Source organism: Geotrypetes seraphini, chromosome 5, assembly GCF_902459505.1.
Source record: "Geotrypetes seraphini chromosome 5, aGeoSer1.1, whole genome shotgun sequence".
NCBI classification, from domain to species: Eukaryota; Metazoa; Chordata; class Amphibia; order Gymnophiona; family Dermophiidae; genus Geotrypetes; species Geotrypetes seraphini.
In genome coordinates this window covers 232,071,898-232,093,000 of record NC_047088.1, presented here as the reverse complement: position 1 = coordinate 232,093,000, position 21,103 = coordinate 232,071,898, and the positions used below count along the sequence as shown (strand labels likewise).

General features: G+C 43.4%; 1 protein-coding gene across 1 annotated transcript in view; it reads right to left on the bottom strand.

Moving 5' to 3' along the window:
* LRP1B (LDL receptor related protein 1B) overlaps window positions 1-21,103 on the bottom strand; it is a 1,445,547-nt gene that overhangs the window by 337,598 nt on the left and 1,086,846 nt on the right. The window contains exons 53-57 of the mRNA XM_033944130.1: window positions 20,350-20,537; window positions 19,044-19,227; window positions 17,323-17,408; window positions 15,337-15,459; window positions 7,903-8,084 (exon numbers count right to left, since the gene is read on the bottom strand). Of these exons, the coding sequence (XP_033800021.1) occupies window positions 7,903-8,084; window positions 15,337-15,459; window positions 17,323-17,408; window positions 19,044-19,227; window positions 20,350-20,537 (763 nt within the window). The remainder of the gene's footprint in view (window positions 1-7,902; window positions 8,085-15,336; window positions 15,460-17,322; window positions 17,409-19,043; window positions 19,228-20,349; window positions 20,538-21,103) is intronic.

The following is a 21,103-nucleotide window of genomic DNA, read 5'->3' as shown; positions in this document are numbered from 1 at the left end:
CCTATCCCCATGAGTTATGTCACTATCCCTGTCCCTGCAAATGAGGGCAGAGTTTACAGGGATGGGGCAGGGACAAGAAAATAACTCAACGGGACGGGACGGGAAAATGAGTTCCCGCGGGGATGGGGAAAAATTTGTCCCTGTGTCATTCTCTAGTCCCCGTGTCATTCTCTATGCGAGAGTCAGCTTTCAAGCATGAACTAAGCATAAGAGAGAACAGAGCATACCCCTGGCCTGATCGGAGTGGTTTAGTTTGTATATTTGCTGGATTATTTTATTGAGACTTGATTGTACTGAGCAACACATTTTGGTGTCTAAGAAAGTATCTAGCTGACCCCTGATGCAGGCATATTGCTGAAATAAGGCCTGTGTGAGTCTCGGTAATAACACCTGTTTCTCTACTCCAGTGCTTGGAGCCCATTTGGTTTCTTTCGCTTTGCTATAATCACTACAGAACCTCTAACGGTACAATATACAGTTCATACTTATATCTTAAGTAAAATATTATATGGGGATGATTCTCTCCTGTGGTATATGACTTCTGTATTGTTCACATACTTGAAGTGAAGACAATTACATAAAAACATAAGAACATAAGAAGTTGCCTCCACTGGGTCAGACCAGAGGTCCATCGCGCCCAGCGGTCCGCTCTCGCGGCGGCCCATCTCCTGTGAATTCTTCTCCCAATGCTGTTTTTGCTTTAAAAATACATCTTCTTGCTAATCAAAGATGCAAGGTTCTACATTTTCTTGACTGCATGCAAAATAGCTGCAATCATTTTGTGCCTGATTTCAAATAAAGCAGTAAAACAAATATTTGAACCTTAGCCACTAAAACTTTAATTCAATCGGGTTACAAACATTCCATGTGCAGACCATTTGGTATTTCTGGCCCGCTGATATTATAGTGCTTAAGTGAATGCTTGAATGCTTAGAGCACTGCAGACATTACTGTTAATGGAGATATTAGTCTAGTTAAAAGAGTGATACAATCTGGTCATTCATATTCTGTTAAGTAATGTCTATGACAACACCATAAATGAATACCTAAAATGGACAAGAAACTGATTTGTAATGCTGAGTTCCAGACACTGATAAAAAACGTTGTTTGATTCCTTCTTGATATGAGCCTAATTGGATGTATTACAGAAGATGTGATGTCTGTCTTTCCAGACAGAGGATGACTGTATGATGACTTGCTGTTCTCTAAGGAATGTTGTGAGGCATAAAGGAGAAAATATCTACCACAAAATGAAAGTGTATAATATTCCTGCTCTGCCAGTTGTCAGGAATTGCCTTTGGTTTGACGACAACCATTAAGACCCCACAATGGGGTCCTTGTACTCAGGTGTGCTAGCCATTTTAGCACGCATGTGTGAACGCGTCCATTATATCCTATGGACGCATTGGCATGTGTTGGCGTTTAGCGCAAGCTAAAATAGCTAGCACGCCTTAGTAAAAGGACCCCAATATGACCCCAATTTATCATTTTTCCCCCATATATAAAGAATGAAGGGAAAGGCTTATTAAGGGGGTCTGTTTACTAAGCTGTGGTAAAAATAGGCCTTAGCGCATCCTTACATATCTTTCTCACACACTAAGGCCATTTTTACCGTGGCCATAAAAAGCCTGATTTTTAAAAAATGTTTTACATTAATAACAATGCACTTTTGTTGCTATTAGTGTACGGTATATGATCTTTATATTATATGTGGATGAATTATGTATGTTTTATTGTAACTCACTTAGGTGTTAAGTGGGAATTTTTTTTTTTAAAAATAAATAAATAAATTAGCATGTGAGCACTTGACACCTATTTTGTAGGCAGTTAAGGGCTCCAATGTCCTCCGTGTATTAACCAGTTAGCAAGCGGTAATGTAGACATGCTTACTGGTTAGTGCAGAAATGCCTACTCTCTACATCTAACACACCCCCTCAAAAAAATAGAAAGTTATTTAGAGCAAGATTAGCATGTAACATGTAGCATGTTATTTAGAGCAGTAGAGAGTTTGTCCATTTTTTTTGCTACATTATTTAAGCTTAGTAAAAGGGCCCTTAAATCAAGTTCTTTGTTAAGAGCAGTACCTTTCTAGTAATTAATTACCTTATCTGGAGAGGAAACTGGTTAGCAAATATACATCCACAGACAGCAGGTGAACCTATAAATCTGATATCTGCAGATTTTCAGCTTCTCTATTGGGGAACAGTTCAATGCAATGCTCACAAGTGAATGAGAGGCTCCTATTTTCCCTGATGAAGAATCGTGAAACACTTGTTTTTGTCAGCAACAGGACCTTTGGACTTCAGATAAATTCTACTATTTAGCCCAATGTGGTACATTTTGATCAATGAGGTGTATTTTATAAAGATGGGAGCAGGCTAAACGAAAGGGTGGTTAAACCAAAAGAGGTGGAAGGGAGGCTTTTTATGGCTGGTGATGGTATTTGGTGCTGCACAGGAATTATGGGGCTTTTTCTTCCCCTAAACCATTACTGATTGTTGCCATTGGTCCAATCTATGGATTTTTCAATTTAATTTGGTTCCTATTTTCTTTTTAATATGGATTTTTTTTGTAAAACTTGTGTGGATTTATGTTCCCCATTTCCTGTGGGTTTTTATTATTATTATTATTCTGGATTCACATATTCTATTCAAAAATTCAAAATATGCTTATCTCAGTCTAGGTAGTATCACCCAAGGGCACAAATAGAATTACAGGCAGTGCCTTGGGTGTTTGAGGTCTAGTAAGAAATCCACTTATTATAGTTTTGTTCTCATCATTTGTTATTTATATCTATTGGACATTTCTCTAAGTTTCCTTATTTAGTTGATTTGTACATCAAGGCAACATAAGAACATAAGCAGTGCCTCCGCTTTACTTATACATACCAAGCAAGCAAGCACTGCTTCAATCTATACCCTACCCAATTCACTCAATATGGCACCTTGGTGTTTTAATGTCTCATCAGCCAATCATCTTCAACCACTTCTGATTGGACAATGGGAGCCAACCACCATGCCAGTAGGTTTATCATATTTCAACGATGACTACTTAAGCATTAATAAAAATAGAACCAAACAAAGGTAGAGTTTAGACCCATTGGTTGAAGACTATTGAGTGAATGTATATCTATAACGGTTACCTCCTCTGAAGAGTGAGTTTGTGATTACCTCCTCGATCCATGGCTGGAATGTGATCCAAAATGAAACATCTCAGTTGTTCAAAGGTATGTGAGTATTATAAACCATGCTGTACTATAGGTGCCTTCATATTGCCCCTCATTAAAGAACTCCAATGCTCATTCATCTGGAACCAAAATTTCCTTGAGGTCTGACCAACATACAATTTAAAGCAGGGGCTCAAATTTTTATTAAATCTTTAAGAAGTAGTCAGCGTTGAAATATGATAGGCCCACTGCCATGGTTGTCAGTTCCCATGGTCCAATCAGAAGTGGTTCAAGATTGGCTGATGAGACGTTAAAACACCAAGGTGCCACATTAAGTGGATTGAGTAGGGTATAGATTGAAGCAGTGCTTGCTTAGTATGTATAAGTAAAGTACGTACTTGACCAGATGACTGAAGACTAGTGATTTATGAACATTTACTGAATTATGTTTGCACATGTTTCCGGATGGTTTCATTTGCCCTGATGCAGCGGTTTGTATTCCGAAAAATGCTGGCCATCGTCACGGGGACTCTACCTAGACTGATAAGCACATTTGCATTTATAAATACTGTACGAGTATGAGTAACATTGAAAGAATTCATGGATAATAGAAGTTATTTTATGCCAATGATGGTGAAGTAGAGCAATTTTTTGAACGAGCTTACTTTTCACAGTAAAGCACCATGGCCCTGATTGTATAAATGGCACCTAACACTTAGGCACTGTTGAGCGCAACTGTTAAATCATCTGCTAGAAGCCGTTTATAGAATCATGCCTAGTGGCGCCTAAGCAGACTCAGGCTCTGACAGATGTTGAAATCTTAGGTGCACTTCCATTTAGGCCACAGTTTTATTGACCTCATTGAGTTAAGTTAGTCACCTACTAGTGCCTAAGTCAAACCACACCCCAAATTCATCCCTAATCATGCCTACTTGCTGGTAGGTGCCTCAGAGTAAACACCTACCTCAAAGTGGTAGGCTCCTAGCCAGTGATGTAGCAAGGGTAGGAGACAACGAGTGCGGTGGTGCCCCCCCAGCCTCTTTCCGCCACCCTTCGCTCCTTCCATACAACCCCTTCCCCCCACACCCTCCTCTCTGCCCTCCACTCCCCTCCATGACACATTCGCACCACCCCTGTACCTCTTAAAATCTTTGCAACGCGAGTAGCTTCTCCAGCCTGCTAGCTTCCCCTCTAACATCATCTCCTGATCCCGCGACCCGGAAGTGATTTCAGAGGGAGCCAAGCCTTGTGAGCAGCAGGCCAGAGTAGTTGCTTGCGCTGGTGAAGATTTTAAAGTGGTACGAGGGGTGTGGAAGAGTAGGCACGAGCATGGCATGGGTGCAAAGTTGTTAAGTGTGTGTTGTTTTGAAAGGCAGGCATAATATTTCTGAAACAGTGTGCTATTCTTTCCCAGCAGCACACCAATGCACAATGGTTTATGCATGCACAATGGCACACTAATGGGAACAGAGTGGGTACTCTGTAAAAAAATAGTTTTCCCTTTTTTAAAATAGTGTGTACTATTATTGGTAAATAAAAAACACAAATGCTTGTGTGTGTTTTTTCTGTTTATTGTCAGATTTTAGCAACATTCAATGGCAGGGGATATATTGTTGACATTTCCTGCATCATTGCAAATGACAGTTCATTCCTAGTTACGCATGTATTTGGTGTGCTATTCTTGGTACCCACTTTACAGAACTATCCTCATAGTTAAACTAAACTAAACTAACCCCCTCTTTTTCTAAGGTGCGCTAACCGATTAGCGCACGTTAAACGCTAATGTGTCCATAGATTAACATGCACACGTTAGCATTTAGTGTGCACTAAATCGATTAGCGCGCGCTAATCGGTTAGCACACCTTAGTAAAATAGGGCCTAAAACTTGGATTTATAGACTGGGTCTTTCCCAAAAAAAGGAGCTCGACTTGGTTTACAATATTTAAGAACATGGACAGAAAAGAAGAGATAGAGTAGTAAAAAGAAAAAACAAAACTAGAAGGAATGATTACCAAAATGATTAGCCAACAGAAATGTTTTTAGAGTTTTTTGAAAAGATTGAAAGGGTCATGGACCCCTTAACATAAAAGGCAGGCCATTCCAAAATTCTGTCAGTTTGAAAATAAAAGATTTGCTGAATATCCAAACAGATTTTATTCCCTTAAATGAGGGGGAAAGGAGAGTTTGAATCGTTGGGTACTTCTGGCAAAATGGGCTCTATGAGCATTCCAAGATAGAGGAACAAGAGGAACAAAAATAGCCAAATTTGATCTTTAAATGCAATAAAGATGCATTTGAAATGGATCCGGAGGTGAATGGGAAGCCAGTGCAACTTTTTTTTAGTAAGGGAGACACGTGATCATTACTTACTTTTCCCAAAAATCAATTTAGCAGCGGTATTCTGTATCAATTGAAGAAGAATGGTTATAGTGGATTGAGAGTGGTAACCAAAAATGGTCTATGTGACAGCAATATTCAATAGCTATATGGATAGACGGACATTTTTGATAGTGCATCTGACTTTGGATGTATCCCACAAAACATCCAAATATCAGGGCAGGGAAACATCCATTTTTGAAACTGTTAAGACATCCAATTTTTCTTTTTAAATGACCTATTTGGACGTCTTGGCCTTTCAGATGTCTAACTTTTTTGGTCATTTTCGAATACAAAAATGCCCACATTCAAAACGCCCTTATCCAGACAATTTGGACGTGGGAGGGACCAGCATAGAATGGACTGGTCACATAGACATCCCACAAGAGCAGTTGGGGCACCTTAGAGGGCACTGATGTGAACTTCACATAAAGGATGTCAGATGTATATCTCACCATAACCCCCTTCTAATTTATGATGAGCCCCCCAAAAACCTACTATACCCACCTGTGTACCACCCCAATAGCCCTTATGGCTACAGGTGGCACCTATATGGCACCTGTAAAGTATAGTAGGGTTGGGGTGAGTTTTGATGGGCTCATACTTAATACCATAGATGTTGTGGTTAGAGTGCCTCATGGGACTGGGTCCTCCTCTCTATGGTTTACTAGCCTACCCATTAGGTAACTCTACACACCTGATGCTCTACTAGGCTTTCCCATACCTGATGCTGCTGTTCTAGAGCCAGGTTCGTACCTGTTTGTTCTCAATTTTGTGTGGTGGAAGAGGGGTCAGTGAGCAATGGGGAAGTGTGGGGGTGTCTTACCTTGATGCATGCAGTGGTCATCTGGTCATTTTGATCAGACTTAGATGCTTCTAAAACAGATCTAGCTCTGAATGTCTAAGTTCCATCCAGGACGTCTTGCAAAACATTCAGTTATTACTGTAAGACGTCCAAGTCTAACCCGCCCTTATGCACGCCTAAAGCCCACCTGTAACATACCTCTACTATGCTCATCTCGAGCTCTGGCACAGGCTAGACATCCAGAAAGGCGGTTTTGATTATCAACAATTGGACGTCCAAGTGCCGATTTAGGATGGTTTTTTGGACTTTTATGTTTTGATTATGAGTCCTTTAATGTATTAATTTAGATTTGCTGAACAGCAAGTTTGAACTAAGTGGTGGAGGCAGTGGTAAATATGTATATTAACTATAGCAGTGCTGAATATAATCACCACAACTAGCAATTAAATTAATCTTGTAATCTCCACAACTGAAAATTTAGCCCTGAAAAATTATTTAACAAAAGGGAAATATAAGCAATTGTTCTGACTACTTTTCATTCCTATAACAATATTAGGCATGCATAGGGAAATTCTAAAACTGGTGCCTAAGTTAATTGAAGAATGCCATTTTAATGGCAAAAAAACATGGCAAGGTTTAAGTGCCTACCGGCACCTAAATAAAAGGTATTGGAATCATGCCTACGTAGGTGCTTTAGGCTGCTGAACACCAAAGTAGGCATGGCCAACACTGGAAGTGGCGCTAGGTGGGCTAAAGTAGGCATGATTCATGCAAAGATAGGCACTTGAAATGTAGGCCCAGAAAACTGTGACCTACATTTCTGGCACCTATCTTTGCCGAGGCACCTTGATCGTGGCAGAGGAACCCCTGATCAGATAAGCAGGCAGGACTCCACAAAACCATGGCTTCGTGGAGTCCTGCCAGCCCAGCTGATTGAAAATTCCCTTGCCACGATTAGCAGAACTAGCAGGGAGATCCTAAATTCTCTCTCTCTCTCTCTCTCTCTCCATGGGGTTCTGGTTCTTTGTTTTTGGTTTGTGTTTGGTAGGGGCAAATCATCAAGAAAGTCCTGACCAATTACGCCTTGCAGTGGTTCTGCTGATATGGAGCAGACTGCTATGCAATCTAGTAATATAGGTTAAAGGACTAGGTTAGACTCCCTTGCTTGAGCATTTATAATAAAGCTATAATCGTCAATAAAACTGGAAACTTCAATTTATTTGCATGTGCTTTCATGGTAGAGTGGAGGAAGGTTGAGGTTGCAATCGCCTTAGTTTAAATACTGGTTGGAAATAAGACATCAAGAAATATGCAATATATTAAATTTCAACTTTGGTCACATTGTTCACTTGCCCCCTCTTTTACGAACACATAGCATGAGTTTTAGCACCGACAGTGGCGGTAACTGCTCTGACGCTCATGAGCGTTGGAGCAGTTACCACTGCTGCCGGCGCTAAAACCCGCGCTATGCGTTTGTCAAAGAGGGGTTAATTTTGTTTAACATGAAACATTGTCTGTAATCATTCTGATTATATAGACAAAAATTTTTCCATACCCAGCCTGAGGATCCAAAGACAGATCTCTAGGAAACTTCAATTTTTTGCTGACAAGAATGGTAGGGTATAGACCATTGAGCTTCGACACTTCAATTATCCTTTTTTCTGTGTCAGACCAATAAATATTCTTTCCGATCCAGTCAACTGCTAGTGAATTGGGCACTGCTGTGTTATGCACTACCTAGGAGAATTAATATTAAAAAGGCAAACAACATTTAGAACAAAAAAGGAAAACTGTTTAAAGTATTAGGATGCTTACCTGAGTTAGATTAAACATACATAGGCATTTCTGACATAGAATTTCCTTTCATAGGTTTTTCCTATGTATTCTCTGACTCATTTTATTAAGCCATGGTAGAGGTTTCTACTGCAGCCCAGAGCACTAAATGCTCCAATGTTCATAGAATTCATATGAGCATGTCGGAGTAGCACTGGTATGTAGAAATTATTCTTTCAAAATAAGCTCACTAAGGGCCTCTTTTACAAAGCCGTGCTAGCGGCTGCCCTGCGCTAATGGCCCCAAAGCCCATAGGGATTTAAAGGGCATTGGGGCTGTTGCCGTGCGACAGCCGCTAGCACGGCTTTGTAAAAGAGGTAGTAAGAGATGTACATATATTAATTGGTGACCACACTAGCAATTTCTGTAACAAAAGTAAATTGAGAAAAAATGAAGGTCCCCAGTATTCAAAACTCATTTGTAGGAAATTCCTGCTTCAAGTGTTGTCGGTTTTTGTATTATACCCAAAGAGATAATTCAGCGTGAAGCATCCTTGGACCTAATAATGTGTGTTTCATAAACAAAAATAACATGAAAAATCAGCGCTATAAAATCTTGTAATGTGTGCTCTTGCTTATAATTACTCATAAATTAGAGTCCAGTCTCCTGATGATATCCCCATCAAAATAGTCACTATAATCCACACAGTGAATGAAAAGCACAGTTACTTACCGTAACAGGTGTTATCCAGGGACAGCAGGCAGATATTCTTTACGCATGGGTGACGTCACCGACGGAGCCCTCGGTACGGACCTTTTTAACTAGAAAGTTCTAGTTGGCCGCACCGCGCGTGCGCGAGTGCCTTCCCGCCCGACGGAGGAGTGCGTGGTCCCCAGTTAGGATAAGCCAGCTAAGAAGCCAACCCGGGGAGGAGGGTGGGACGTAAGAATATCTGCCTGCTGTCCCTGGAAAACACCTGTTACGGTAAGTGCTTTATCCCAGGACAAGCAGGCAGCATATTCTTTACGCATGGGTGACCTCCAAGCTAACAGAGAGGGAGGAGGGATGGTTGGCCATTAGGAAAATAAATTTTGTAACACAGATTGGCCGAAGTGCCCATCCCGTCTGGAGAAGGCATCCAGACAGTAGTGAGTAGTGAACGTGTGAACTGAGGACCAAGTAGCCGCCTTGCAGATTTCCTCGATGGGCGTGGAACGGAGGAAAGCCACAGAAGCAGCCATAGCTCGGACTCTGTGGGCCGTGACAGCACCTTCCAGTGAGAGACCGGCCCGAGCATAACAGAACGCAATACAGGCAGCAAGCCAATTGGAAAGCGTCCGTTTGGAGACAGGACGACCTAGACGGTTAGGGTCGAAGGACAAGAAGAGCTGAGGAGATGAGCGGTGAGCCCTGGTACGGTCAAGGTAGTAGGCAAGGGCACGCTTACAATCCAGCGTGTGCAGCGCCTGTTCCCCAGGATGAGAATGGGGTTTAGGGAAAAAGACAGGCAACACAATGGACTGGTTGAGGTGAAAAGCTGAGACCACCTTTGGAAGGAATTTGGGATGGGTACGCAGGACCACCTTGTCATGGTGAAAAACAGTGAAAGGTGGATCGGCGACCAGTGCGTGCAGCTCACTAACCCTCCTGGCAGAGGTGATGGCAATTAGGAAAAGCACCTTCCAGGTTAGAAATTTGAGCGAAGTTGTGGCAAGAGGCTCAAATGGAGGTTTCATGAGTGCTGATAAAACCACATTCAGGTCCCAGACGACAGGAGGAGGCTTCAGAGGTGGTTTGACATTGAGGAGGCCTCTCATGAACCGGGAAACCAGTGGATGAGCCGTGAGAGGTTTTCCGAGGATAGGCTCGTGAAACGCAGTGATGGCACTGAGGTGGACTCTGATGGAGGTAGATTTGAGGCCAGCATTGGACAGCGAGAGCAAATATTCCAGTACAGTTTCCACCGCTAAAGAGGTGGGATCGTGATGATGCCGTAGACACCACGAGGAGAACCTGGTCCACTTCTGATGGTAACATTGGAGGGTGGCCGGTTTCCTGGAGGCGTCCAAAATGAGACGGACAGGCTGAGATAGATTCTCAGGAGAGGTCAGCCCGAGAGAAACCAAGCTGTCAGGTGGAGCGAAGACAAATTGGGATGTAGTAGAGATTGATGCTGCTGTGTAAGCAGAGTAGGAAACATAGGAAGAGGAATGGGCTCCCTGGAGCTGAGCTGGAGCAGGAGGGAGAACCAGTGTTGTCGAGGCCACCGAGGAGCGATGAGAATCATGGTGGCCCTCTCCTTGCGGAGTTTGGACAAGGTCCGCAACATCAGAGGAAGTGGAGGGAAGGCATACAGGAACCGATCTCTCTAATCGAGCAGGAATGCATCTGGGGCCAGACGATGAGGAGAGAAGAGTCTGGAACAGAATAGGGGCAGCTGAAGATTGTGAGGTGCTGCAAAGAGGTCCACCTGCGGAGTGCCCCAGCGAGCAAAGATGGAGTGGAGTGTTGGAGGGTCCAGCGTCCACTCGTGAGGTTGAAGGATGCGGCTGAGATTGTCGGCCAGGGAGTTCTGTTCGCCTTGGATATAGACAGCCTTGAGGAAGAGATTGCGGGCCGTGGCCCAGGACCAGATGCGTAGAGCCTCCAAACAAAGGAGGCGAGATCCGGTGCCGCCTTGCTTGTTTATGTAGTGCATGGCGACTTGATTGTCTGTGCACAGGAGAAGAACCTGAGGGCAGAGAAGATGCTGGAAAGCTTTGAGGGCGTAGAACATGGCTCTGAGTCCAGGAAATTGATGTGATGTTGACGCTCCTGTGGGGTCCAAAGTCCCTGGGTGCGTAGATCTCCTAGGTGAGCTCCCCACGCATAGGGGGAGGCATCCGTGGTGATGATCATGGAGTGAGGGGGTAGATGAAAAAGCAGACCCCTGGAAAGATTTGAGGAGTTCAACCACCATTGGAGAGATTGCTGAAGAGATGATGTCACAGAGATGGGATGAGAAAGAAGATCCGTAGTCTGTGACCATTGGTTGGCAAGAGTCCATTGAGGTGTTCGGAGGTGGAGACGTGCCAGAGGAAGGACATGTACTGTCGAGGCCATGTGACCTAGGAGGACCATCATCTGTCGGGCAGGGATGGAAGGCTGCGTGAGTACCTGACGACAGAGATGGAGCAGGGTCCGCTGACGATCGGAGGGGAGAAAAGCCCTCATTAGTGTGGTGTCCAGAACTGCTCCGATGAATTGAAGTCGCTGGGTGGGAAGCAGATGCGACTTGGGGTAGTTGATCTCGAACCCCAGGAGGTGGAGGAGAGAGATGGTGTGATGAGTAGCTTGTAGCACAAGTTGAGACGTAGGTGCTTTCACCAACCAATCGTCCAAGTAGGGGAACACCTGGAGATTGTGAGACCTGAGGAAGGCCGCCACTACAATAAGGCACTTGGTGAATACCCTGGGTGATGAAGCGAGGCCAAAGGGTAACACCTTGTACTGATAGTGGCGGTGTTGCACCTGGAACCGCAGGTAGCGGCGTGAATTCGGATTGATTGGGATGTGAGTGTAGGCCTCTTTGAGGTCCAGGGAACATAGCCAGTCGTGTTGAGAAAGAAGAGGATAAAGCGTGGCCAGGGAGAGCATTCTGAATTTCTCCTTGACGAGATACTTGTTGAGGTCCCTGTGATCGAGAATGGGACGGAGGTCTCCCGTCTTTTTGGGTACCAGGAAGTAGCGGGAGTAGAATCCCTGACCCCTTTGTTCCGGAGGCACTTCTTCGATGGCATTGAGAAGAAGGAGGGATTGAACCTCCCTCAGGAGGAGGGGGGTTTGGGAGGAGTGAGAAGCAGACTCTACGGGAGGGTTGTCCGGTGGAAGAGTCTGGAAGTTGAGAGAGTAGCCGTGGTGGATGATGTTGAGGACCCACTGGTCCGATGTGATGACCTCCCAACGGCTGAAGAATATGAGGAGACGACCTCCGATTGGTTGTGGAAGAGGTAGCGAAGGTGGAAGACTGGCTATGCCCTGGAGAGAAGAGTCAAAAGGGCTGAGAAGGTTTAGCAGGAGGGAGAGGCTTGTTGGTTTGATTGGACTGAGAACGAGCCTGTGCCTGGTGCTGGTGCTGCCGGGGCCTCCGAGGTTGTTGGGAAGGCGGATTGAGTGGCCTGGCTGAGAACCTGCGCTGATATGAGGATTGAGGCCTGAAAGGTCGGGCAGGCGGAACCTTTTTCTTGGGTTTAATCAGTGTGTCCCACCTGGTTTCATGTGCCGAGAGTTTCTGAGTGGTGGAATCCAGGGACTCTCCGAAAAGTTCATCCCCAAGACAGGGGGCGTTGGCCAGACGATCCTGGTGGTTAATGTCCAAATCTGAGACTCTCAGCCAGGCCAGGCGACGCATGGCTACGGCCATGGCAGAGGCACGGGAGGTGAGCTCGAAGGAGTCATATATAGAGCGGACCATAAATTTTCGTAACTGAAGGAGACCAGAGATGTGTTGCTGAAAAAGTGGAACCTTTCTCTCCGGGAGATATTTTTGGAGGGCGGACAGCTGTTGAACCAAGTGTTTCATGTAAAATGAAAAATGGAAGGAATAATTGTTCGCCCTGTTGGCCAGCATGGCATTCTGATAGAGCCTCTTGCCAAACTTGTCCATGGTTTTACCCTCTCTGCCAGGAGGGGTGGAGGCATAGACACTGGATCCCTGAGTTTTCTTTAAGGTGGATTCAACAAGAAGGGACTCATGGGGCAATTGGGACTTATCGAACCCTGGAATTGGAATGACTCGATAGAGGTTATCCAGCTTGCGGGGGGCCCCAGGTACTGTAAGGGGGTTCTCCCAATTCTTGTAAAAGGTCTCCCGTAGGATGTCGTGTACGGGGAGCTTAAGAAACTCTTTGGGAGGTTGATCAAAATCTAAAGCCTCCAGGAAGGCTTGCGATTTCTTGGAGTCTGATTCCAGAGGGAGGGATAAAGCTGCAGACATCTCCCTGAGGAACTTTGAGAAGGAGGATTGCTCAGGTTTGGAGGTGGCATCGGGTGCTGAGGGATCCTCATCAGATGAGGAGAGATCCTCCTCGGTACCGGGGGGGGACTCTTCCCATAAGTCTGGGTCCCGGACCTCTGGGTGTGCATGCCGAGACACCGGGGTGGAAGGTGCGGTATGGTGAGTCTTGGATAAAGACTTCCCAGAGCGCACCGAAACGGTACCGGGAGAAGAGGACCGACGTCGATCCCGGTCCCGGGAAGAACGGCGCCCTGCCCGGTCCCGAGGTGGATCCTTAGTGGCATGGGAGTGAACCACAGGATGGGCATGAAGTTGCTCAGCCGAAAGAATCGGCATGGAGGTGTTAATTGGTACCGATGGGGTGGATACCGGTGGCTCGGTGCGGGGCTCGGGCCGGTCTGGTACCGAAAGGAGCGGTGCCAGGATAGTAGGTAACAGGTGCTGGAGTTGATGCTGCAGCTGTTCCTGTAGTTGAACTTGGAGGATGGCCGCAATTCGGTCATCCAGGGGTGGCACCGGAACCGCTTTCTTTTGCTTCGGTTCCTTAGGTGCCGCTCCACGCCCCGGCGATGAGGAGGCCGATGACGAGGCACTCACCAAAATCGGGGCGGAGCGCTTTCGGGGTCGGCGCGAGGCCGGCAAGGTCGGTGTCGCCACTGTGGATGGTGGGCGCTCGAGGGAAGAGGGAGGCTTCTTAGCCGGCTTACCTGGCGCCAGCGGCGCCGATGCGGGGTCGGGTGGCGTCGAAGTAGACGGTGCCGATTTTGATGGTACCGCTGTAGATGCCGAGGAGTCCATCGTCGACCCGGTGCCGAACAAAAGATTTTGTTGGATTTGCCGATTTTTAAGCGTCCGCTTTTTAAGAGTGGCACAGCGGGTGCAAGAGTCCGCCCGATGCTCCGGACCCAAACACTGCAAACACCAATTGTGTGGGTCAGTGAGGGAGATCGGGCGTGCACACCGCTGGCACTTCTTAAAACCGGCTTGCGGGGGCATGAAGGGGAAAACAGCCTCCGCAAAATCGAACCCCGAGGCCTGTATAATGGCAACAGGCCCCGCCGGGGCAAAATCGAAAAAAGGGTAAAAAAATCAAAGTTTTTTTTTTTTTTTTTTAATTAAATCAAAGAAAAAAGAAACCCGAAGGTAAAAATAAAGAAAAAGTAGAAAAATTTGCGAGCGGGAAGGCAAAAAGTGAGTTCAACGGCCGTTGAAAAAACACACGCGTCTTCTTCGCTCCGCGGAAACGAAGAAACTGGGGACCACGCACTCCTCCGTCGGGCGGGAAGGCACTCGTGCACGCGCGGTGCGGCCAACTAGAACTTTCTAGTTAAAAAGGTCCGTACCGAGGGCTCCGTCGGTGACGTCACCCATGCGTAAAGAATATGCTGCCTGCTTGTCCTGGGATAAAAAATGTACTTATCTTGAAAGACGTTAATTCACTCACTGTCCAATGGTCACCCTGCTCTACAGCGCTCTGTTTTGGAGGGCACATCCTCCTTCTTCGGGAGCAATCGCACTGTTCAGGACGGAAGAGACGATCGTGAAGAGAGGATCTAAAGTTGAAAATGGTGCTCAGTCGTTCTTGTTTGGGTATTTTGGGTTTTGAAAGTATTTTTGGAGTAGCATTGGAGCATTTAGTGCGCTGGGCCATGGTAGAAACCTCTACTGTGGCTTAATAAAAGGTGGGGGGTGAGGGGTGGGGGGATATATGTAAATGCATTCTATTACTGTTTTATAGTAGGGCATCAGAATGAACAGCTTATTGAGATTTACTAAACTAGGAATTTGGAAATAATTTAACTTGTTTTACTGTTTGCTGGATTTTAACAATGAAATCATGCTTAGTTACACCTGTAAGAATTTTGCAATTATCACTGTGTTCATTTAACTGAAAATGTACGAATTGTATACTGATAAAAGGTATAGCATCTTGGACATAAAATAGTATGTCTGTAAACCATACCTTTTTTTTATATGATCCATCAGTTGTCAAGGTTTCTAGAAACATATTTGGAGAAAGAGTTTATTTATGAAACCCTCCAAAAGTCTTGTGTTTTATTTAGTAGAATATCTTTGCTCATAATTTACAGATGTATCAACTAAACAAGTCTAATTCCTTATATAAGCTGGATCATTGCAATGAAAACAACATTTTTAAATCCATTCAGCCATTCTAATTGCATTATGCTAGAGATTCCATCATTGTAAGTCTCCACTTACCTTCATGTCACTTCCATTCAGATACATCCTATTTATCCTGCTGCCATTTGGTGTGCTGGAATCAATCCAATAGATAAACTCTTCTCTATAATCAAAGTCTATAGCAATTACATTGTTTAGTCCCTGAAAAGAAAATAAAGATGTGCACATTCTTCTCTTATCTCCACAAATTGCTTAGTGTATTCAAATTAAGATACAGAGCAGGCATTTAGTAGCTGAAATAAAAAAAATCGATCAGTGCACCACACAAACAAACAAACAATACACTGGTGTTGGGGAAGGGGACATTTATGTTGAGTTCTCTGCTTAAGCAAGTTTCAGATTGACTAATATTTGCCCCCTCTTTTACTAAGGTGCGCTAACCAATTAGCATGTGCTAAACGCTAACGCATGCATGCGTTAGCATTTAGCGTGTAATAATCAGTTAGCGCACCTTAGTAAAAGAGGGCCTTAGGGTTGCCAGATGTCCAGATTTCCCCGGACATGTCCCATTTTTGTCCAGGTTTTGAAAAGCTTCCAATGTTGGGACAGCATCTGCAAGTGTGCAGATGTAAAGTGTGATGTCACGTGCACATGTGCAACATCATCATGTCACATCCACACATGCGTGCAATGTCATTGCGTCACATCCGAGCATGTGTGGATGCCATCCCAATGTACGAATGGGTTAAGGGGGTAGGCCTGGATGGGCCTGGGTCCAGATGTTCCCAAAGGAATATCTGGTAACCCTACTAATACTGAGCTTCCAATCCTAACTGAAACATGCAAACTAACAAAATCCGAATAAAGAAAACTAGTATGCAATTTCTCCCGGGCTCAGATGACATAAAACCAACCCCAGAAAAGATGGTGTGGTGGCTGCTAAGAAAGCAAATAGAATTAGAAAAGGGTGGCAAAAATGATAAAAGGGATGGGACAACTTCCCTATGAGGAGAGGCTAAAGTGGCTAGGGCTCTTCCTGCACGTCCTGTACCTGAACCGGAAGTCTTCTCTCTGACATCACAATGTCAGAGGGAAGGCTTGCAGATGAGATGCGAGACGCATGAGGAGCCGCTGCCCACGGCTTTGTGCACTGCAACACTGAGGAAGAGGGAGCCGGCCTGAAGATAATATCGGGGGGCAGGCCAGAAGGTAAGGCACAGCATGGAGGGAGGGAGACAACAACAATAGGGGGAATGATTTTATTTTTTAATTTAGTGATTGATTTACATCTGCTGTCTGTTCAGAAAGAAATGCATTTGTTTCTTTTCTTCTGGGGTTGTACTGCATGTAGAGTCTTTCATCTTAGGGTTGGTTTGTATATATTAGTATTTTTAGTTTTTGGTCCATATTTGCATGGGATTATCTGTGTTCTGGTTAGAATGAATATTGAGAAGCATATAGTGTGCTTTGTGTAGTTTAATTTTGTAAGTTAGCCATTATGTGTTGTTAATATGATTATATATTGTGTGTGTATATATGAAAAATGAATGGAATAAATGGTTTTACAATTAGTACTATTATGGGGGCAGGGTCTAGGATGGAGACTGGGTGGAGGTAGGCGTGGTCTGGCCCACGACTTAGCCCAGTGCTCTTCAACTGCCGGTCTGTGGACCGGTGCTGGTCCACAAAATAATTATTTTATTTTCGCTGGTCCATAGGTGTCAAAATGTTGAAGAACACTGGTTTATAAGGCAGCTGCTGAAAACGGTGCATTTTAGAATCAGCCCCTACATGCTTAGTGTCCTTGATAAATGGGATTCTATATAAATTATCTTCAACATTTGCACAAGCCTTCAATATTTGAGCACTGGCATCAAGTTAATAATAATTTATTTTACAGCAGTAGCATACACCTAAGTGTTATGCTATTAAGAAAATATTTTTTTTTAAATGGATGCATGCATGTGGAACTAGTATATTTCAAATGCTTTACTTTGAAAGTTTATATATAGAGTATTAATAAGTTATTAGGCTGTACCATAATATTAACATTGTCTTTCTTACCTGTTTCAAGAGAGTGTAGTTGGATCCATCAGTACTAAGTTTCCTAATTTCATGATGGTCAGCAAGAATTAAAAATGGTACATCATCTACAATCAGAATAAATAAAACACACTGTCTAATTTAATTACAGTCACTAATTTGTAGACATATACATACAGTATTCTTTTTCTATATTTTAATATACAAATTGTACAGATATTTTATTTATAGGCACTTTGTACACAATGAAATTGAAACTAAGAATGATCTATAACAATTAAACAACTTCCAAGTATATAATGAGGCATTATATGAAAAAAAACCCTTCTATAAAATTAAATGGCACAAATGCATATAAAAGTATATATAGCAGATTGACTTTTGTATATAGTACTTATAAGAAAGAATACCCCCTAGTGGTAGTACCGTGAGACTGCCACTAGGGGATGAAAGCAAGCATTTTGGATCTCGGTATAATCGCAGGATGCACAAAGGGGTATGCTTCTGCCCAGGATCACATAACATAAATGAAGGCCCCCAAGGTAGGTCCTGAGGAGGTCATGGCGTAGGAGAAGAAGTGGGCTTTGGAGGGGGTTCTTATGGAAACTTTCTACAACAGATTCTAGCATAAGGAAATGAATAATCTATGTTTTGGTTTCTTTGGGGGGGATTTTTTTGTTTGTTTTTTAAACTTTTCTTGAAACCTATCATCAGTTAATTTTTAGTCATTGTGTTATCATTTTGTTTACCTCTTCCCTTGGGCATCTTCTAAATCTCAAAATGATGATCCTGCTGTGTAATTTCAAATAACACCCTCCCCCCCATACATGTCTTGGACAGAGTTAAAATGTTCCCTTACAAAAGATGGCAAAAGATAAAAATATAAGGAACGGCGGTCTTGATGAAAGGTTAATCCTGAGGACTAACCTAGCCATTTGTATGCAAGACTGATGAACATAAGTTATTCAAATTGTGATCAATATGTTTTACTTATTGTGCTAAGGTGAAGTACGCCACAATGTGATCTGAGTGACAAATCACAGCATGTGCAACATGGTTTTTGTCTTCAAAACACCTGTGCGCGAAACACATTCAACAAAACTTGAGTAAAAGTAACAGCATTTCCTTTAGAGACTGAGCGGAAAGCCATTCAGTTATTGACACGTTATTATAATAAAAAGCTATTATTTTAGAAGGTTATTGTGTTAAATAATGGCTGCTGTTTAGCACTCAGGACTTAGCATCTGTGTTCTCTCATATTTTGACAATCTGCTTTTCTGTCTAAGCAAGCATTCCCACGTCTTTTTGGCTGCTTTGCTACACGTAAGCTCTCACAAAAGAGAAAAAGTGACTAAGCGTTACTTTTACCAAACTTTAAGTGGCACATCATAACAGCAGGTAGTACAATTAGGGCAGTTTTCTTTTTTTTTTATGCTGACTCTCTTTCTTAATTTTCCCAGCACCCAGTAAGCATGCAATAATTCACAGTATCATAATACAGTGTAATTATGCACAGAGCACTACGTGCAAACATTACTGAATGGAACAAAAAAGTCAATTTTCACATCATGCAGGTACAGCAGAATTGTAATTTTCATTGCAAGATCTGCTTTGACAAGGTAGAGATGAGCATGTTTCAAAGTAGCCTGTAAATACTGGAAAACCCTTTACATCTTCAGCGGTTTAGCTATCTCCAAATAATCCCTTACTGTACGTGAACATGCATAAATGCAATGAAATACCTGAAAGAGATTTGCAGCCATTTGGATTTCCAGGCTGTATCGTGTACCCGGCTGCACACAAACATTTGTACGTTCCATATGTATTGATGCATCGCTGACTACAGGGGTAGCCTGATGTACATTCATCGATATCTGTGCATGTTTTGCCATCATCTTTCAGTCGGAATCCAGGCCAGCATTTGCACTAGTCAAAATATATATAAATATATGCCTATCTATAAGAAAAGAAAACTAAAACATTTTCAGCCTGAATTATTGTCAGCGTCTTGGAACTTACTGCAACTGATTTGGGATTTCAACAGGAGGGATTGGGCATCCCTCCTGCCGATGATTTTTGGTTGGGGGGCAGTTACAGCAGGAAGGACTGGGCATCCCTACTGGTGATCTTGGGGGGGGGGGGGGGGGGTGCTGGAAGAAGGGACTGTGTATCCCTCCTGCTGGGGGATGTATTGGGGTGGTAGCGGCAGAAGGAATTTAGCACTCCTCCTGCCATGGACATTTGGAGGTGCCAGCAGGAGGGAGTGGGCATCCCTCCTGCCAGTCGACTTAGTGGGGTACACGGGTTCCCTGTGGCAGATGCTGAGCTGATCGCATCAGGAAGATTCCCTTGCCTTGATCAGCTCAGCAGCAGCCCGATTCTCTAACTGGCACCTGTGACATGGACACCGGTTAGAGAATCGTGGTGTTAGGTAGGCTTAAGCGTCTGTCCGTGAGGACAGACACAATTCTATATAGGATGCCCGTGTGCGATTCTCAAAAGGCGCTTAGGTGGCTACTGAGACCAGGTGACCTATACAGAATCCATTTGATTCCAACAGTAATTAGAGTGTACATCCAGTATATCTAAGAATGGCAAATTATATTGGTGTCTTCCTTATTTTCTTGTGCCTCAAGACACTTCTTTTTAAGCTAAAATTCTTCATTGCTAATTTAGAATCTTCATATACAGGTTTAAAGTGATGTTCAGAGCTAATAAGCAGACCTATCAGATTATTGTCTGAAAAAAACAACATGAAATTGAATTTGAGAAAAAAGACATCTGGTTTTCAGCCCGAAGACAGCCAGGTTATTGGTATACTGCAATATATCTTGTGTTATGGCTTTGACTCAATACAAATATTTTTTTTAATTAGATCAGTCTACTTCAGTTACATCAAAGAAGGACTAGATGACAGACAACAGCTTTTTTTTTTTTTTTACAGTCATATGAAAAACAGATCATGGCATTTTTGCCTCACAGTAACTCATCTGTAAATAGTTTTTTTTTTTGTGTGTGTTATCAACATTACAAACCATCGCTACCAACCTTGTACCCAATAGGAAGATCTTGACATTCTTGCGAACATCCACTGACTTTTTTACTCAAACATTCATTTAAATTACAGTTTCTCTCATCAGATCGATCTTCGCAGTCGTCCTTCATGTCACAAACAGCACCTTTAGGGATGCACTTGCCATTTTTGCACATAAAAAACGAACTGTTGCACGACTGTTCTGGAAAAAAATAAAAAGGAACAAAACCTGAATAAAATTCACATAACTACTTAATACTACACCTGGAAAAATACCAGAAAGCAAGCTTACAAAATTCTGCTTTACTATTTCTGTTTCATGTTTTAAATTTGCATCTGAATAGATTTTAAGGAAATTAACATAGAAACATAGAAAGATGACGGCAGAAAAGGGCTATAGCCCATCAAGTATGCACACTCTACTAACCCACCCCAATAAGTCTGAATGTTAATGGCCCAGTTCCTTAACTCGACCTTCATAGATGTCCCATTTATTCTTAAAGTCAAGCACGCTGGTGGCCTTGGCCACCTGCACTGGAAGCTTGTTCCAGTGATCTACCACTCTTTCCATGAAGAAATACTTCCTGGTGTCACTATTAAATTTCCCCCTTTGAGTTTGAGCGGATGCCCTCTTGTGGCCGAGGGTCCTTTGAGAAAGAAGATGTGTTTGACAGAAATAAAAGATTAGATGACCTTTAACAAATTGCAGTTAAATTCTTCTAAAACAGAATTATTGTGGGTTCACAGAGATACTTATCAATTTTACTC